The sequence below is a fragment of the Periplaneta americana genome, chromosome 12, assembly GCF_040183065.1.
Source record: "Periplaneta americana isolate PAMFEO1 chromosome 12, P.americana_PAMFEO1_priV1, whole genome shotgun sequence".
NCBI lineage: Eukaryota > Metazoa > Arthropoda > Insecta > Blattodea > Blattidae > Periplaneta > Periplaneta americana.
The window spans coordinates 136,992,346-137,011,011 of record NC_091128.1 but is presented as its reverse complement, the minus strand read 5'-3'; the positions used below and the strand labels follow the sequence as shown (position 1 = coordinate 137,011,011).

The 18,666-nt window shown below is 34.8% G+C and overlaps 1 protein-coding gene across 2 annotated transcripts in view; it reads right to left on the bottom strand.

Moving 5' to 3' along the window:
* The window catches only part of Ptx1 (pituitary homeobox homolog Ptx1), a 343,282-nt gene that overhangs the window by 158,296 nt on the left and 166,320 nt on the right, over positions 1–18,666 (bottom strand). For both annotated transcript variants that reach the window (XM_069842122.1, XM_069842123.1), the window contains one exon: positions 7,627–7,883. In XM_069842122.1, the coding sequence (XP_069698223.1) occupies positions 7,627–7,883 (257 nt within the window). The remainder of the gene's footprint in view (positions 1–7,626; positions 7,884–18,666) is intronic.

Below are 18,666 nucleotides of genomic sequence, written 5' to 3'. Positions count from 1 at the left end.
AAGTAAAAATAAGTAATTAAATAGGTAAATAAGTAAATAAATAAGTAAAAAGAAATATATTTTAGATTAATTAAAAATAAATGGATAAGTGTTTTGAAAGGACTCAAACAATTATGCTCAAAATTATTCCAATTTCTATAAGAAATACTTTTCATTCATTCATTCATTCATTCATTCATTCATTCATTCATTCATTCATTCATTCATTCATTCATTCATTTATTTTATTCCATAGATCTTACATGAGCAATGAAGCTTTAGGATGTGGAACATGTCAACATTTTACAATATTACAATTACAACTTTTACAAATTTTTATAGTTTTACAATTTAGTAATTTTCTACAATTTTTACAATTTTGTACAATTTTTTTACATTTTTTTTTTTACATTTTGGCGAGATGTAGTGAGATGAGAAATAATTTCTTATATCTTGCAGAATACTTATACAATGTTTATTTTAGAATGTTTTTTGTTTATTTATTAATTATTTACGACTGGTTGCGTTATTATTTCTTTCTTTCTTTCTTTCTTTCTTTCTTTCTTTCTTTCTTTCTTTCTTTCTTTCTTTCTTTCTTTCACTTTTATGTTGTATGTAGTCTATGTAAATTAGAATTTTTAAGGAATTGAATGATCTTGTTCGGGAGATGTCGTTCGTGATGGTCTAGTACAATGGTCGTCAGCACTCGCGGAAATTGGTAACGGGTAAGAAGTGTATCGGAATATACACCGTCGTCCAGAAGGAAGAGGAAGAAAGCTTACCCGCCAGCAGCCCGAATGCATGCTAGGGCATCTTTTATCCGCGGATAAGAGATGCTAGCCCGAGAGTACACTGTGCTGATGACCGCTGGTCTAGTAGTTTAGTGATTTCTGTCCTTTCCTCTGAATCAAATGTATGGAGGGTGATCATGGATGACTTTCTTTGAGATGGGAGCAAAACTGAAGTACTAAGTTTGTGAAATATACCAGAACCTGATGTCATTCGGCCTGTTAATGTGGTAAACAATATCATCAAACTCATCATTGTGTCGTCTACTTTGTCATCATCATCATCATCTGGAATAACCTTGTTTAGTAGACCCTTCTGACCTGAGGAATTCCATATACTGTTGGCTAGATCGTCTCTGTGGACGTCCAAATTTCTTCTGCTTAAGGATCTATATTTATGCATGATTATTTAGAAATCTACGCATTATCTGCATCATTTCAAGACGTGAAAGCCAATTATTTTAGTAGTCTAACAGTTTTTCTAATAAACTAAAATAATATTCCTCATTGCTTTCTGATGTTTCCACTTCTGACATGGTCCGTCTTTCTATGGTCCGTCCCAGGAACCTTTGGAGTAACTTCACGCATAAGGGGGCGGAGTCTATCTGTGCCGGAGTGTATTGCGGGCAGCATCAACTCGAGGCTGCTAAGGGGTAAGATGTTCGTTGTAGAAGGTAGAGTAGAGTTCAGATAGAAATGATCCAATCTCTGCAAGCGATTGCTAGCTTCGTTCAAGCAACAGCTCCCCTCAGAGCGACCATTGGCCCTAGCCCTCCCACATACCACTTGCGCTGAGGTCTTGTTTAGTCTTTCTACTTTACAGAATCCTGGGACGAATCATAGATCTAAGAATGCTCTTAGGAACTTCATTGCTGCCACTTATAATCGTACACTTAATGTTCTACTTTTAGTTACAGAAGGCGCTGCAGATTAAATCGCGATTGTTCTAAATCATAGATGTCCAATTGTAACTCGTACGAGATAACCCTGGCGTAAGCGACCCGCAACGCATATTCTTTAAGGTTGTGTTTAATATTTTATATGTAAAGTTATTGACCTTAGCAGATCATGCTTGAAGTGCAATATCTCCTGGTTCTATAAGCGTTTAGACACCCATGTTCTAAATCATCTAGAAGTACCGGGACATCACTTTATTTTTACTTGCATTTTTATTGTACCTGCGTTTCTGAATGTACTTGACTCCCACCCCTTTCACTAATGTTCTTGCTCCCGTCAGCCACACAAACTTACGGCCGCTGTTGCATTCGAAGTCTGCTAGCAGTGAAGTAAACAGTACAGAGTATAGTGTGTTTCGGAAATATGGTTGCGTTTTCCATAGAAGGAAGAGTCTATAGCCTATTATTGAAGCTTATTTCCAGGGGCAGGTATTTATGGAGATTAATTTTATCAGTTGTGTTTTTTAATATTGGTGTTGGCGGAGATTGTTGGAGATTGATTTGTACTCTTGTTGGATATTAATGGAATCCAATAGACAATATTTGTTTGATTAAGACTATATTTAACACACATTCATTAAAAACGAAAAAAAAATGCATCCCTCCAACTAATACTTTCAAATTATTAGTGAAATGTTGAATTCTCCGTCTTTTGAGTTCAATAATGTAATCAGAACACCTGGAATACCATGTAATGTCGCTTACTTGAATGTGCAACAAATTCAAATGAAAAAAGTCCGAAAAAAGAACTCACTGTCAGAATATGAAATTCGCTATTAGAACTCTATTTCGCGATTTGTCGTGATTGTTTTATCCGCATATTATTAATCAGAATCATTTAATTCGTAAAGATTAGTAAAAATCTATTGTATATCTATTATGTCGTGATTTTCGGGATCTCCGTAAATACCCGCTCCTGCTTATTTCGCACAGGTACGGTGTGTAGCATGACTGAATAACTTTATCTGTGTGGACTGAGCAGAAGTGAAGATTAGAGTTACCGAAAGTACGGTAATATGCTGAATAAAGTATCCATTATATAATGAATACAACCGCCTGAAGAGTTGAGTTTGTGAAAAAAATGTTACTACTCTACTGTATTTTGATAAAATGCCGTAAAAGTAATAAATAAACTGAAAATCGTAATATCGTATTTCCCTGTAACATAAATGGATACACTACTTTTCTTTCCTCTTATAGCTAGTAAAATGATTTGTTTACATATTTCACATATTGTAGTAACACCAAACTCCTGTAATGGAAGGGTGTAACAGTGTTTCTCCGAGTATAGCCAGGTTAATGTTAAAAATGTTGGTAAACATAAAGTGATGTCCCTGTAGAAACATCCTTACTTTACATAACGATAAGTAGGGCCTATCACTAAATTCCATGAGATTCATAACCGCACTGATCTCTCTGTGGAATTAGACCCTGTTTGTTCGGTTACGAATATTTTAATTTTGATTCGATGATTGTATCGTTTGCCTAGATCCTCTACTTGTAGTTAAAATGCGCTACCAACTAATTCGCGACAATACTGTTCCTCCTCTAAAAATTTAAATGATGTCAAGTCACCTATCTGTATTATATCGCAGATATGGAGCCCTGAAATTCGAACTGGTAATCTGATAGTTTTCCTAATAAACTAAATATTGCGGTATGTACGAACGTTATCAAATGCATTACTTTTCTGCTTTATTTGTCTTTCTTGGTCTATATCCTGTGACATCTCTTAGGAATTTATTTTCTGCTACTTTCAATCGTATACTTTAAAGTTCCATTTTCAGTTGCAAATGGCGCTGGCGATTAAATCGTGATTGACTTACGTTAAACAGTGAAATCTGTCTATGACGGAACCTCTGTAACAAGGAAACTTGCCGATACGAAAAAATATCTCAGAGCGGGACGATTTTATACACGAAAACGACTTTTATAAGCCGGAAACTTCCATAACGCGGTAACGGTATGGTTTTGAAGAACCACTGTTTGGTTATTGCCTGAATAAGAGGGAAATTTGTTTGTAAGTTAATGGCACAACTATAGAGACGGCATTGCAAAAGTAGGCCTACATAAGTATCTCATATACTCGGTATAATTTTATTTAAATAGTGTAGTGAAATGTAGAAAGGTACTGACTTTAAGTGTTCAATCTGTTAGTTTTATTTTAAATACAATTTACCAAAAAAGTAGAACAAGGTGATTCATTCACAACATTGTGAAAATAAGTTACGTTAAGCATCAGGATGAGATGAGTTCTGTTAACGTTTTCTACTAAGTATTAGTCGTAAAAATTCATTTTTATGTGTGGCTTAAATGGTCTTTGCATCATCATCATCATCATCATCTTCCTAACAAATATTAGGCCAAGTGGCCTGTTACGGTCTTTGCATGTTCCTTAAATTACATGAAAATTAATCAGTCCTGTGTAAGAAGAAAACCTACAAAGATGAAAATTTTCTACTGAAACATTGTTCCGTTATATACAGGTTTTACTGTATCTAAAAGTAGAAACGACGTTAAGTTACCGATATTTATCACATATTTCATGAGATTTACAATCCCACTGTGGATATTATTTTTTCGATTAATAGACGAACAATTCGATGGTGTTCGGGTAAATGGGTTTACTAAGCCGTTTTTTGTGCAAATTGAGTTTTTGTTCCCCAGGTGAATACACAAGTTAAATTCTACAACAAAATAATATTAGCATTTGATTTGTTTTATTTGTGTAGAAAATTATTTGCAATAAGGTTAGGATGTTTAATTTTCATTTACCTTAAAACTCATTTTTAAAACTTACCTCCTTTTACCAAACACTATCGAATTTCATTCTCAAATCAAATCGATGATGATATCGTAGGCTTAGAGCATTTACTTTCAGTTAAAATTCTAATTCGCGATACTGCTGTTTGTTATCTAAAAGTATAAATGATGTCAAATTGCATAATTATATTTTGTCACAGATTCTTTGAACAAAATTTACAACCGCACTGATCTCTCTGTGGATATCATGTGTTCGGTTAGGGGAAGAGAATGGTTAAATATGGTGAATAACCAGTGAATTTTCTTTTTTTTTTTCATATTTATAATGCTTTTTTGGTATGTGAAAAATACATTACCGGTATACATAAAATTTAATGCGCATGACCTTGTCATCTGCTGTAACGCCATTTTTAAAACTCTGGTGCACAGGGTTTTTAAATTACATTAAACTTTGATTGCAATTTCTGTAACATTTTAATTTTTTTTTCAGATATTTTGTTTTCCTTTAAAATTCTCTTTGATATGTGAAAAATACATTACGTAGGCTATTTTTTTTTCAGCTGCTATGATGCCACTTTTAAAACTCTGATGCACAGGGTTTTTAAATGACAGCAAACTGCGATTGCAATTTCCCGTAACTAATTTTTCCCTATATCCATGCAGAAAGTTGATATATTCGGAACTATTAATGCTGCATACATAATATAGTATTTTAAGAATACAGGAAAAGAACGTGCTATGTCTACTTTAGCAAATTTTTCAGGAGAGCAATTTGAAAGCTTGACTTTATAGCATGTTCTTTCCCTGTAAGCCAAATGTTAGATCTGTCATAGCACTTGTTCTGTTCACATTATTTGCACTTTTCGATTCATAGCATTAAACTATATGGAATCATACTCCACAAAGCATGTATAACGCGTTTTTTTTTTTTAATGAGCTTTTCATTTTGTACACACAATGTTTAATCTAGTATGAAAATTTTTTCTGTAATATAAATTTGTTATTTTGCTGCATTAAAAAAATATGCCTATATATTTCTATATTAAGTGCCTCTCAAATTCAATATTAAAATGTAATTATTCGTCTTATTGAAAGCTAGTATCAAAATTGTGCTATAGACATTTTTAAAGAACTTGCTTTTAGGAGTCTTACTATATATATTTTTTTAAATTTGGAATCAATTTTTTTTAATTCAATCTCGAATTCAAGTTGCTCCAGCAATGATACTTTTACATACGAAAAATGATTTGAATTTGAATTGAGTTGAATTTACGGGAGGGGGGGCACTATGGCCCAGCACTGCGACCTGTTAGTCTATTGCGCTAACCCTCAAGCTAGGGCATTCCCAAACCCAAACCGGCTGACTACACTAAGGTTCGCTGCGTACGCAGGTGTCGAGCAGGTACCCCCCTCGTCCCTAGACCAGCCCCCTCCGTGCGTCGCCAGCCAGCGATCGGGGAATGCTATGGAATGATGACGAAATGGAGAAATGGTGATGGAATGATGTAAATGCCTAATATGGGAAAAACGGGAGAATCCCGAGAAAAACCCCCAACTGCGACCTTGTCCGCTACAAGTGTCACTATGGATTTTTCACCAGACCTGACACCGGGACTCGAACCCGGGGCCTGCGTGACAGGTCAGAGGTCTGACCACTCAATACGAAAAACGAAAATTGTGCATCAGACAAAAATTCAAATTATACCAACCTCTCTTCTTAATAGTTGAACATTTTCATTCTCAAATCGATTATTGTATCGTCTATCTACATTTCTACTTTCGAGATATTCCATCTCAAATCGACCGAAATATAGAGAAAATTGACCTTACAATTTCTAAATACAATGAAACTTTTTTTGTAAGTAGAGAACTGTGATACAGTGCTTTGTGCAACGTCTGAGGCATCACAACTTCATAGTGTTTAAATTAAAAATATTTAAATTTATCGTATTTTCATAAAATTAGCAAATTTAAACTGTTGTAGCTCCGAAACCCTTTCACCCAATGATCAAAATCATGATTTATTTTGATGCTGAGAAATTAAGTTTATATTGACATATAAACAGATTTTCTTACTTTTTATGGAAATGGAGAAATTTAAAATTTTCCTCATTAAGACGCCTTTGGCTAGGAAAAAATATTTTAAAAATATATACTTAGATTCCGCATTGAAAGTACAAATAAACACATATTTTTTACTGATGGTATGTTGATAAGAAAGTATTGAAAATATCAAATAAAGGAAATAAATAGTATAAGCATGAACTAACCAGCTGACTGTGAGACGAGAGCTAGCCGAGACAAGCAAGGCCAGGAGACAAACACGTGATGTGTCGTCTAGCAGCGCATAGCTGTGCTAGCTTTATGACAGGTCTTCATAAACACAGGAGTAAAATGACGCCCAACGCTCACTTACCTTCAGCTCTCGGCTAGTGCGTGCGGTACTGCGCCGTTCAAGTCTAAGCATGTGAAAATAATCTATTTAATACCCTCGAAACTTATTGCCGTACCAGTAGGCAAACAATGCTGAATCCCTCTTAATAATGCAAGGTTTTTTCTCAAAATTTTTTTACATTTTTACAAATGACCAAAAAGCCTAAAAACAAGTAAAATCAGATTATCTGTCTCTCTGTGTACAACAAAAATAAGGATTACATCTTAACATAACCTACCAAATGTCAGCTTCAAAATAAGCTCTGGTTCAATGTTCTACAGTAAATGGTTCCAGAGTTTTGAGCGCTGAAATAGGCTTGTTTTTACAAAATACGCTAAATTTGTCGCTCAACAATACGAAAACCGTTTGACTTTCGATTGTATATTTTTGAAAATGCACTCCCCTCAGCACCTTGTATAAGTAGGGAAAAAAATTAGAGTATTAAAAAAATGCGAGGTTTTTTACTGATCGATTTCATATGGAATAGCCCTTTCAGTTGAAATGCGATACTAATTCGAGACAATGCCGCTTGTTATCTAAAAATAGAAACAATGTTAAGTTATCTAACTACTCTTATCGCAGATGCCTTTCTGACACACCTACCCATAGCAAGAAGTAGCAAATTCAGCTGAAAACTGATAAAGAAAGATGGTCGTGTAACTTTGTTTGCACCGTTTTTTGGAAAGTGTTGCAGTAGCCTACTCACCCTGACGCGCGCCTCGGTGAGGTTGGTCCACATGGCGATCTCCTCCCGCGTGCTCATGTCCGGGTAGCGGTTCCTCGCGAACGTGGCCTCCAGCTCCTGCAGCTGTTGCGACGTGAAGTGCGTCCTCTGCCGCCGCTGCCGCTTGTTCTTCTTGTCGTTCTTGCTGTCGTCGCCGCCCCCGTTGTCCGCAGAGTCGCCGCCCGCCTCCGTCTTCACGGAACCGCCCACGATGGGCTCCACTGCGAGCACTCTTCCCCCTGCAAACATGAATATTTTGTAAAGCTCCGCTTTCTTTGTTCAAACTACATCTTCTTGCGAGACAGAAATAGAGGGCTTGGACTTTTTGTTTGATATACGAAGCTTCATCATTAGGAACCGGATTTTTATGTGAAATATATACATATTTATGTAAGAAAAATAAGCTGAATATGTACCAAAATATGTAAAATCGTTAAAATATTTAATATCAATAGGATCTAGCAGATATAGGATAGGTAAGACTCTCCACTTGTGATTTCATAGAGCACCCGACTTTTTTTACCGCACACTTGACACATTACTATTTTTCCATCTGTAGTGAAAGCTTCGTCCATCGCAATCCATGTTTTTATTTTTGTCGTTAGGGTTGAAGATACAGGGGCCATTTTAGTTAGTTAAAAGCAGTAGATAAACTCACTTGCACTTTACTGCAAGTACTAAAACTAGAGAACTGAGTGAAATGAATGACACAACAGTACTGCAAGCATTGTTTCGCTTTACTGGATTAGGAGAAAAAAAGAGATGTGGGGCATATTCATTTTAGCTGCTCGCTGTGAGAAAGAAAGTACCTACTAAAATCTCAAACTATAGGCATTTACAAACTATAGTTGATTGAAAAGTGACATTCCTGTCTAAGTCAGAAGGGTGGGATAATTCCAGCCGAGAACCATACTTAATAATTGCTCGGAAAATTCAATTTCCGTATAGGTCTACTAAATTTAAAGTAAAGAGGTCAAGCAATAATCTGAAGAGCTATTTATTTTAATCTTTCAACATCTTTCTAGTTTCTTCCTTTACTTCAGCTTCTTTTCAAAAGTCGGCTACTTTATTGCGGCTCATGCCAGACTTGACACGGGTTTTTTTCTGGAAGGATTAGGAAGAGGGTGGATAAGGTTGCAAACTGGATGGGAACGGCTTGTTAAGACGTGTGCAGAACAATTACAGTTCGCGACAAATCATGTCGTCCTCGTCCCACTCCACCGCATGAAGGCAACGCTACTTTCTGAGTGATTTTTACAATACAAGGTAGTTGTATGAGAAAGGTTGCCTTTTGTTCACTCATATTTACAGTGGGAGGTATGGTGTGAGTGCCTCTATTACTTCCTGGAACTAAGAATGCTATGTTTAGTCCCGAAATATATCCTTTCTTGCGTAGGTAAAAAGGCTTTAAAAATCTGTGTATTTCAAATTGTAAACTTCCCCGCAGAAGTTTTTTTTTTTTTTTTTTTTTTTTTTAGAGAAGTAAAAATGAATAAAATCCCTAAATATGTAGATTTATGTAATACCAAGCCATAATATGTAATGTGGGGTAAATATGTAAAAATATGTAGTATCAAATTTTAACATATTAATAGTAATTACAAGATTCGCAAAGATTCGTTATTTATATACGGTTAGGTTGAAAGGAATATAATATGTAATTACATAAAAATCCGGTCCCTACTGATTACTAAACACTGGAATTTTGTGCACCACCCTATAGTTAAAATATGCATGCAAGTATGCAGTTAAAATCGAAAAAAATTCACTTAACTATCCCCTAAAGAATAATATGCACCTAAATATGCCACTAAAGTAAAATATGCACTTAAATAAGTTACTAAAGAAAAATGTGCACTTAAATATGCCACGAAAGGAAAATATGTATTTAAATATGCCACGAAAAAATATGCACTTAAACATGCCACAAAAAACATTTAAACGTGCTACTAAAGAAAAATATACATTTAGATGTGCCACTAAAGAAAATACGCACTTAAATGCGCCATTAAATCTAATAAAAGATAATAATAATTATTTATTTAGGCTATTTATTTATTTATTTATACTGGCAATTAAGGCTATAGGGCCTTCTATTACACTCTACCAGGTCACAAAGTATACAAGCAGTGAAAATTTAACAAAAAGTTAAAGAACAGAATACTAACATATTACAAAAAAACTGATTATAATAGCATAACAAAATCGACACTAAACAACATGAAAATATTACCATAATAGAAACAAATAAAGTAAAATACATTGGAATATAATAAAAAGGAACTCATTTAGTACAAATAGTTAATATGGAAAAAGTAAGGAAGAATATAACAAAATGAAATGTAATAAAATAATAATAAAAAAGAAGAAAATAAATACGAAAATTAAATAAAATCCACAATAAAAAGGGTACGATAATAAATTCATCTGGTGATCTAGAGAACAAAAAAAGGGGAAAGGAAGGAAAAGAAATATAATATATATTTTTTACAAAACTATCACAGAGAAAAGGGCTTATAATTGAAAGAAATCTGAATTGAGAAAGTGCAATTTTACTTATTTCAAATAAATTCATGTCGTATTAACTTGTTAATTGAAATTTTCTTTCACATGAAAGTTGTTTATCACATGGTTGACAAAGCACTATTTCACACTCAATTGTGTAATCCGCACATCCAATAACCCGCTGTCTCAATAAAACACTTCTCAAGTTTTTAGGTTTGAAGTCAAAACGATCATCATATCACAAGAAAAAATCTTAAACTGAATATGGAAGTGTAGTATTGCGTATTCGGTTCTGGCCAGTGTTCTTTCTGTAGTCCTGAAATAGCTTAATTCAATATTCTTAGGACTAAGTTACAGTATCTAATTATTTTGAACCCTCTCTTATCGTTTCGCAGGCAATGGGCTTACTTCTGAACCGGGCTTTTTTAAACTAAAATTATGGAGGTTACGAACAAAATCGGCCATTTCCATCGAAAAGAAAAAAATGAATTATTTACGGATTCGGTATGTTTACAGAGGCATCCTTCTGAAATGTTAATTTTTTTATTCTAACTCGGTCATTTCCATAAGAAACAGTTTGGTAAAATCAGAATTTTCAACGGATAATTCCATATCATACTAATGTCAATATTTTCATTGTCTTTTTTGTATCAAAACGTCATTTCCAACAACATTCCGTACGTGTTGCAATTACCAATCCCTTAAAAATTGTCCATTTCCATTTTTATGTGCAAGAGAGATAATATCTTCTATTTACTTACTTAGGCTACTTACTTATGGCTTTTAAGGAACCCAGAGGTTCACTGCCGCCCTCACATAGGCCAGCCATCGGTCCCTATTCTGAACAAGAAAAATCCAGTCTCTACCATCATATCCCACCTCCCTCAAATCCATTTTAATATTACATCTACGTCTCGGCCTTCGCAAAGGTCTTTTTCCCCCGGGCCTCCCAACTAACACTCTATATACCTTCTGGATTCGCCCATACGTGCTACATGCACTGCCTATCTCAAACGTCTGGATTTAATGTCCCTAATTATGTCAGGTGAAGAATACAATGCGTGCAGTTCTGTGTTGTGTAACTTTCTCCATTCTCCTGTAACCTCATCCCTCTTAGCCTCAAATATTTTCCTAAGCACCTTATTCTCAAACATCCTTAATATCTGTTCCTCTCTCAAAGTGAGAGTGCAAGTTTTTCACAGCCATACAGAACAACCGGTGATGTAGTTGTTTTAAAAATTCTGCAATCAGTAAGACTATATAGTCTGGTCTTGGTAGGGCATGAAAGTCGAGGAATATTATGGACAGGAAAACATCTATCATACGGGAATGGGCTTTTAAGAGTTGTGAATTCATTACAAAATGTGAATCTGATACAACGTTAATACAAATTAATGTTATTTCGTAGTATATGTCTATCTATGAAGTAAATAAATAAATAAATGAATGAATGAATAAATAAATAAATAAATAAATAAATAAATAAATAAATAAATAAATAAATAAATAAGTAATTAAATAAATAAGTAATTAAATAAATAAGTAAGTAATTAAATAAATAAGTAATTAAGTACATAAGTATGTAATTAAGTAAATAAATAAGTAATTAAGTAAATAAGTCGGTAATTAAGAAAATAAGTCGGTAATTAAGAAAATAAACGAGTAATTAATTAAGTAAATGAGTAAGTAATTAAGTAAATAAGTAAGTAATTAAGTAAATAAGTAAGTAATTAAGTAAATAAATACTTAATTAAGTAAATAAATAAATATTACCTTAAACTCTCCAACAATATCCTTAATATTTGCGCCGTTTCCTATGCGGTGAATAATATTTAGGCTATTTTGTCAAAAGTACTGAGACTTGAACGTTTTGTGACATGAGCCTTACCGATATGCTGGGGCTTGGATTCTCGTCACAACAGCAAACCGCGTTGTACTGTTTTCTGATTTATTTAGACTCAAACACATTCTACTAAATCGACGGAGCAGTGTACTAACACTATAACATTTCGGAGTAGAAAACACGGGCCGCATGACCGTATGAACCAAGATTACTGCTTGAGACAATTCAGTTTTAAGATAAGATGAAGGACGGTCTGAGTTTATATAGAAAATAAGTAAAATTTCCCAGCCTTTTCAGGAAATCTAATTCATATCCGTTCCTTTAGTATTTTTACACTCTAATTTCAAGTTACACAACGAGAACTTCACGCATTGTATTCTTCACCTGACATAATTAGGAACATTAAATCCAGACTTTTGAGATGGGCAGGGCATGTAACACGTATGGGTGAATCAGAAATGCATAGGCTATAGAGTGTTAGTTGGGAGGCCGGAGGGAAAAAGACCTTTGGGGATGCCGAGACGTAGATGGGAGGATAATATTAAAATGGATTTGAGGGAGATGTGATATGATGATGGAGACTGGATTGGTCTTCCACAGAATAGGGACCAATGGCGGGCTTATGTGAGGGCGGCAATGAACCTTCGGGATCTTAAAAGCCATTTGTAAGTAAGTAAGTAATTTCAAGTCCTAACGAACCATATTATGACGATGATGATACGAAGAAAGTACCAAGTTAGTGTTATCAGAGTTTGAAACACCGTAATCTGCTGATGTTTCTGGCTTTGCTCTTAGCTAGGGCTCAGTTAGAGCCACTGACTTGGTCTGTTTGGAGTAAATGGACCTAGTCCGAACAGTATTCCAGAAGTTAACGAGTTGAAGCTTGGGGTGAGTAGTCTAATTCCCAGTAACTCCCTCGAGCGATGGTTTTCCCAGTAAATGACATTACCCCCAACAATGCGGGGCTGTGCTGCAAGGGTTGACAGTTGGGATAACATCTGTCCTGTCCTAGCAGTTTGGTTCCTTCTTTTGCTCCAGTTTACTCCGAATGGCTCGGATTAGCCGGGCAGCTGTGGGTGGTTCTGACTAATAGGTGCAAAACACATTCTCGAATTCGTAAATTATTTCACATTTCCGAGAGTCATCTGTTCGGTTTCTCTTGCGGTCTTGTGTGTTCAAGAGTAAACATATTAGAATTAGAATTATATTTTATTTATTAGGGCGAAGTTAGAGCCATCAGGCCAGGGTTGCCAGATGATTCCAAACCAATGTTGCCAACTATACACCAATAGTAATTGGAATAATAGTAGGTGCCAAATCTAGGGAATCGTGTAGGACTATTTAAAAAAAACTACAAATAATGCCGATGGCTTGTCAGTATATATTTTCATTAATAACCTTCCTCGTATGTAATCGTGAAAACTTTGAAACTAATTCAACAGTTCATAGCATAAATACACGTCAAAAATGACTTTCATACTCCATCGGCAAGTCTATCGTGCTATCAAAAAGGAGTGCGTTATATGGCAATAAAATTTTTTAACAGCCTCCCTGTCGATATAAAAAATGAAACTCAAAACATAAAATTATTTAGAGCCAAATTGAAGAAGTACCTAATTTCTCACGCCTTCTATTCTGTAGGTGAATTCCAGACATTCAATAACGCTTCATGAAATTGATACTAAAACTTTGTGTTGTACTAGTAGACTATATTGTAAATCTCATCTGTATATAGGTATGAATGCCATGGAATGTTAATAAATACAATAAAATACAATACAACAAAAAGCCAGGAAGTAGCCAATCATCTCTGAAGTTGATAGTGAAAGGAGTAATAAACTTAAAAAAAAAACAGCCTTTCAGTGTAATTATGAACATAACAATTTATATTCATTCATTAATTTGTAATAATTTTATTGTTAATATTATTTAATACAAAGACAGGATCATTATAGAATTATTCAGCTATGATGTGTATCTTTGATACTTGCATCTTACTGTTTGTTCAACCTGTATTCTGTTATTTACAGATATCATATACCTTACAAATTGCTTCATTCGAATTTTTCTTAAAACCTGTAGCCTCTTGAAGACAGCCTGAAAATATTAATTTTCTGCATTACGTGAGTCTGTAGTCTAATGGTGCATTTTTAAAAAATTGTAGTGATTTTGAATTATGACTAGGGTTATTTATTTATTAAGCACATTGAAATCACTGGTGCCTAAAACATATGTAAGAAGTGCTTATTTTGCCTTCTTTAATAGTATAATAACCTATGGTATTTCTGTGTGGGGAAATAGTTCCAGTGTATCTAATGTTCTCCTTCTGCAAAAAAAAAAAAAAAAAAAAAAAAAAGCCTTGCGTATTTTAACTGGTTCTGCTTATGATCAGAGCACTGCTTATGATGCGCACTGTAAGCCATTCTTCATAAATGAGGCTATTTTCACTGTTATTAATGTTTACATCTTCACCTCTTTGCTGAAGGTAAAGAAAAATTTAGCAAATTATATTATTATAGATATGATCATCAAAATTACAATACAAGATACAATTTTCAATTGACTGAATCTAATGTTAGACTGGAAACAACTAAAAAAACAATTTAGGTCCACGGCAGTATCTATGTTTAATAGATTACATAAGTCTGCACACACTGTTAGCTATAATATATTTAAGTATGTTTTAAAATGCTGGATGATTAATAATCCCTTTTATAGTATTAATGAATACTTTGAATCCTCCGATAATAACTTATGTTTTTAATATAATTTTATTCACTCTGTTTGTTTTATTATGACTCTGTCCATAGTATTTGTATAATACTCATGACTTTAATAAAATCTAATCTAATCCAATCTAATCTAATGATTAAATACCGGTACCAAATTTTGAGGCTTGTATATATAATTTTAATTGGACTACAATTATTATCTTTAGCCAGGGCCGGTTCTCCCACTCCTTGTACCAAGTGAAAGATGCAGCTAAATTCTAATAGGCCCGCTAAATCGCTGAATTCCCACTAGTATTAATTAACGGCTTACTGCTCAACATCGTTTCTATTAATTATCGAAGTTTAGAAATAAAGCATGGAAATGAATTTCATGTACCTATTTTAAACTAAAACTTTAATTGGCAATATAATCCACTTATTAATTAATATAATATATAATATATATGTAATATATTTATATATTAATTCCACTTAATTATGTTATTAAAAACATCATTGTAAATCACAGATAATACAAATTGTAGATCCCCGTGCCAAAGTCTGGGCAAGTTTTGTACGCAACCTTGAACGTTACTCTGCCTTCTTTTGAAAATTAATGGAATTACAATAAGCTTAATTGACTAATATTTACGTTCTGAAGAATATTACGTAAATGGATCACAGTCTTGTGAAAAGAAATGTTTCAGTTAATTTATTTTTATAATTTTAACATTAAAGACGCCAGAAAAGTAGCCAGTGGAAATTTTCGTCGCCACAACGAACATAAAAGGCGCCAGTAGCCACATCTGGCAACACTGCATCAGGCATTCTCTTCCACTTCACTATAAATCAGCCTAATTCGTAAAATATAATAAATTATTACATTAAATGATATTAGCTAGATGATACATGCCACAATATAATATAGTTCACAATTTGAAAACCTAGACTACTCGTAATGCAGAATATACAGTAATACAGAAGAATAACGCACAGAGAGTTAACGAAACAGTATTACAAATAAGAATAAATCTTAAGCTAAATTCTTAAAGAACGAAAAGAAAAAAATTAAATTAATATGGAACACTAGCTAATATAAGGCATAAATATACGTGGTACAGTCATTAAGTTCTAATACTGAGCGCATAGTGGCGTTGTGGTGCACTATAGCGCATAGGTTGCGCCATGGTATGATACCTTGTCAGTTAGTCTCTCGACCCAACAAGAGACAGTTGAGTGCATGCACTGTAAGCAGAACTACGGTCTTTATTGTGACGGTGATTTGAATGCGCGCGTCGGAACTCGAGTATGTTGCAGTTTGAGCAACGGGCAAACGTCACGTTCTGTCAGAAATTAGGCGAAACTGCTATAACCGATCATAACTGGAGACGAAACATGGTGTTTCCTTTACGATCCGCAACTGAAGCGACAATCCGCCACCTGGAAAACGCCATTATTTCCACGACAGAAAAATCCGCAACAAGACGGGTCAAAAGGCAAGGTGATGCTTTAACAGTTTTTTTTCTTCAAATGGAATTGTTCACATAGAATTCATCCCACAAGGTGCAACTGTAGACAAGATCCTCTACAAAGAGATTCTTGGCCGTTTAAGCAATTCAATTCGTCGTAAGCGTCCTGAGTTTTGGCATAGGAAGAATTGGCTGTTGCTACACGACAACGCCCCTGCACATCGCTCCTTCCTTGTCCAAAAGGAACTTGCAAGGCAACAGGTCGCTGTTTTGCCACACCCTCCGTACTCACCTGATCTCGCACCATGCGATTTTTTTTCTCTTTCCCCTCATGAAATCAATCCTACGTGGGCGAAATTTTTATGCGGCCGAAAAGGTCATGACTGCCACAAGAGAAGCCGTACGGCATCTTCCTGCCAACATCTTTCAGTGGTGCTTCCAGCAGCTACACCAACGTTGGCAGACGTGCATAGCGGCCAACGGCGACTATATTGAGGGAGGATGTCGATCCGTTTAAGTGTACGCCGTATCACGCGGCATCTTCTGAGACATCCAGATTCTTGTGGGTGCCTACCCTTCAGGCGTCAGTGTCAGAACTTAATGACTGTACCACGTAATAAATATGCCTAGCTCCTTTCTAATAACAAATTTCTAAGTTTATTCTGAAATGTCAGTAGGGTCCGAGAGTCTCTGATCTCACGCGGAAGAAAATTCCGAAGTCGGGGGAGTGCAACACTGAATGATGAAGAATATGCAGTAGTTCTATGTTGAGGGATTAGAAGTAGGCCTAAATCACTTGCTCTTAAGATTGACGATCATTAGAAGCGTGAAGCACGATACTGGGAAGTAGAGAAATGAGTATTCTGAATAATAGTGACAGACCGTGTAGCTGACGGCGCTTCTTTAAGCGCAACTACGATAACAATCAAAATTTAAAATGGCCTAATCACTAGGGAGCGGATTTTTATGTACTAAAAATTTAAATATATTTATTTTTATGTGCTAAAAAGTACGAAAATATTTGCTAAAATAAAAAAAAAAATATATATATATTTTTTAAATTACAAAAGTACCTTACTTAGCTTGAAAAAAAAAATGTTACTAGGTACTCACCAACCACACTTAAGTGCTTGTAGTTGGCCGAGAATTGCAGTCAACAACAAAGGTCATCTCCAAATTATCCATCACAAATTCATGCTGATTATCTCTGAACAACTACTTATACAGTAGAACCCCGATTATCCGCCACCCTATTAACCGATTGGCGGATTATCCGATTATCTTTCTCTCGCTCGTTTTTTTTTTCGCTACAGAAACGTATGAAGTTGATACTGGTGTACGGTATATTACATAGTATACGTATTTTTTTCTAGAGTGTTATTACAAACATTTACACTTAGGCCTACACAGTTTTGGTCTACTGTTCGAGTTGCCGTACTCTATTACTTCTATATAAAATGTTTTCCATGAGTTTAAAAAAAAACGTGTTGTGCTAAGTGTCGAATAAAATCCAAATAATTAAGTGGTTGGGGAAAGAGAAATTGTGAGTCATCTCGCATCACGATACGAGACTGATGTTACACCTATGAGCGATTTAATAAAAATCAAGGATAAAAGGTATACAGTATGTAAATCTACAACATGAGACCTTTACTATTCCTATCTTTCCGCTGACAGCCATTAAAAGGAGTTTCTTTTACCTCTTAAAAACACGTCTTTGACAACCGAACTTAAATTAATGAACTTCTGATTCACTACCTAGCGTATTAAACACAAGACCACGGAGAAAATAACCAGTGTTATTCACTTAATTTACGAAAATATTTTATGGTACGGATTATCCGATTTTTCGATTAACCGTTCAGTCAACCCCCTTCATTACCGCGGATAATAGGAGTTCTACTGTACTGTGAAAACGATCTTTCCACATCACTGGACGTCAGACGTGCATATTTAAAGAGAGGAATGTCACAAACACATACACCGTCAATTTCACCTACAGGCACATCCTCCAATACTTGAGCAGCTTTACACATTTTTTATATCTACTGTTTTTCCCAAACACATTCTGGAGTTTGTCCCTTAGTAATTGTGCTTCTGAACCTGGTAGCGAGTCTAGTTTAATTTCCACAACACGCACCTCCATGTTTCAGACAACATGTTTTTGGATGTTTCCAGTTTTTTTATGGTGTCACACAAAAAGCTTAAATTTGATAATAGGAAAGCCAAATCGTTTTTTAAATAATCATCTTTCTATAGGCTATTCTTGAAGGATATTGATTGACGAAGCCCCATAACAGGGAATCACAACAAGATATATTGCCTTACTTGATAGACATGAGCGAGAGGCAAGAGATTTGTTTAAATTAAATAATGTTCATATCCGACCTCTTATCTGTTATGTTTCACAAACAAAGAATGAAATGAAATCATCTTCAGCAACAATAAACATTCCTAATTATTTGTTGCGAGATCTCTCCTCCTTGTCCATGTC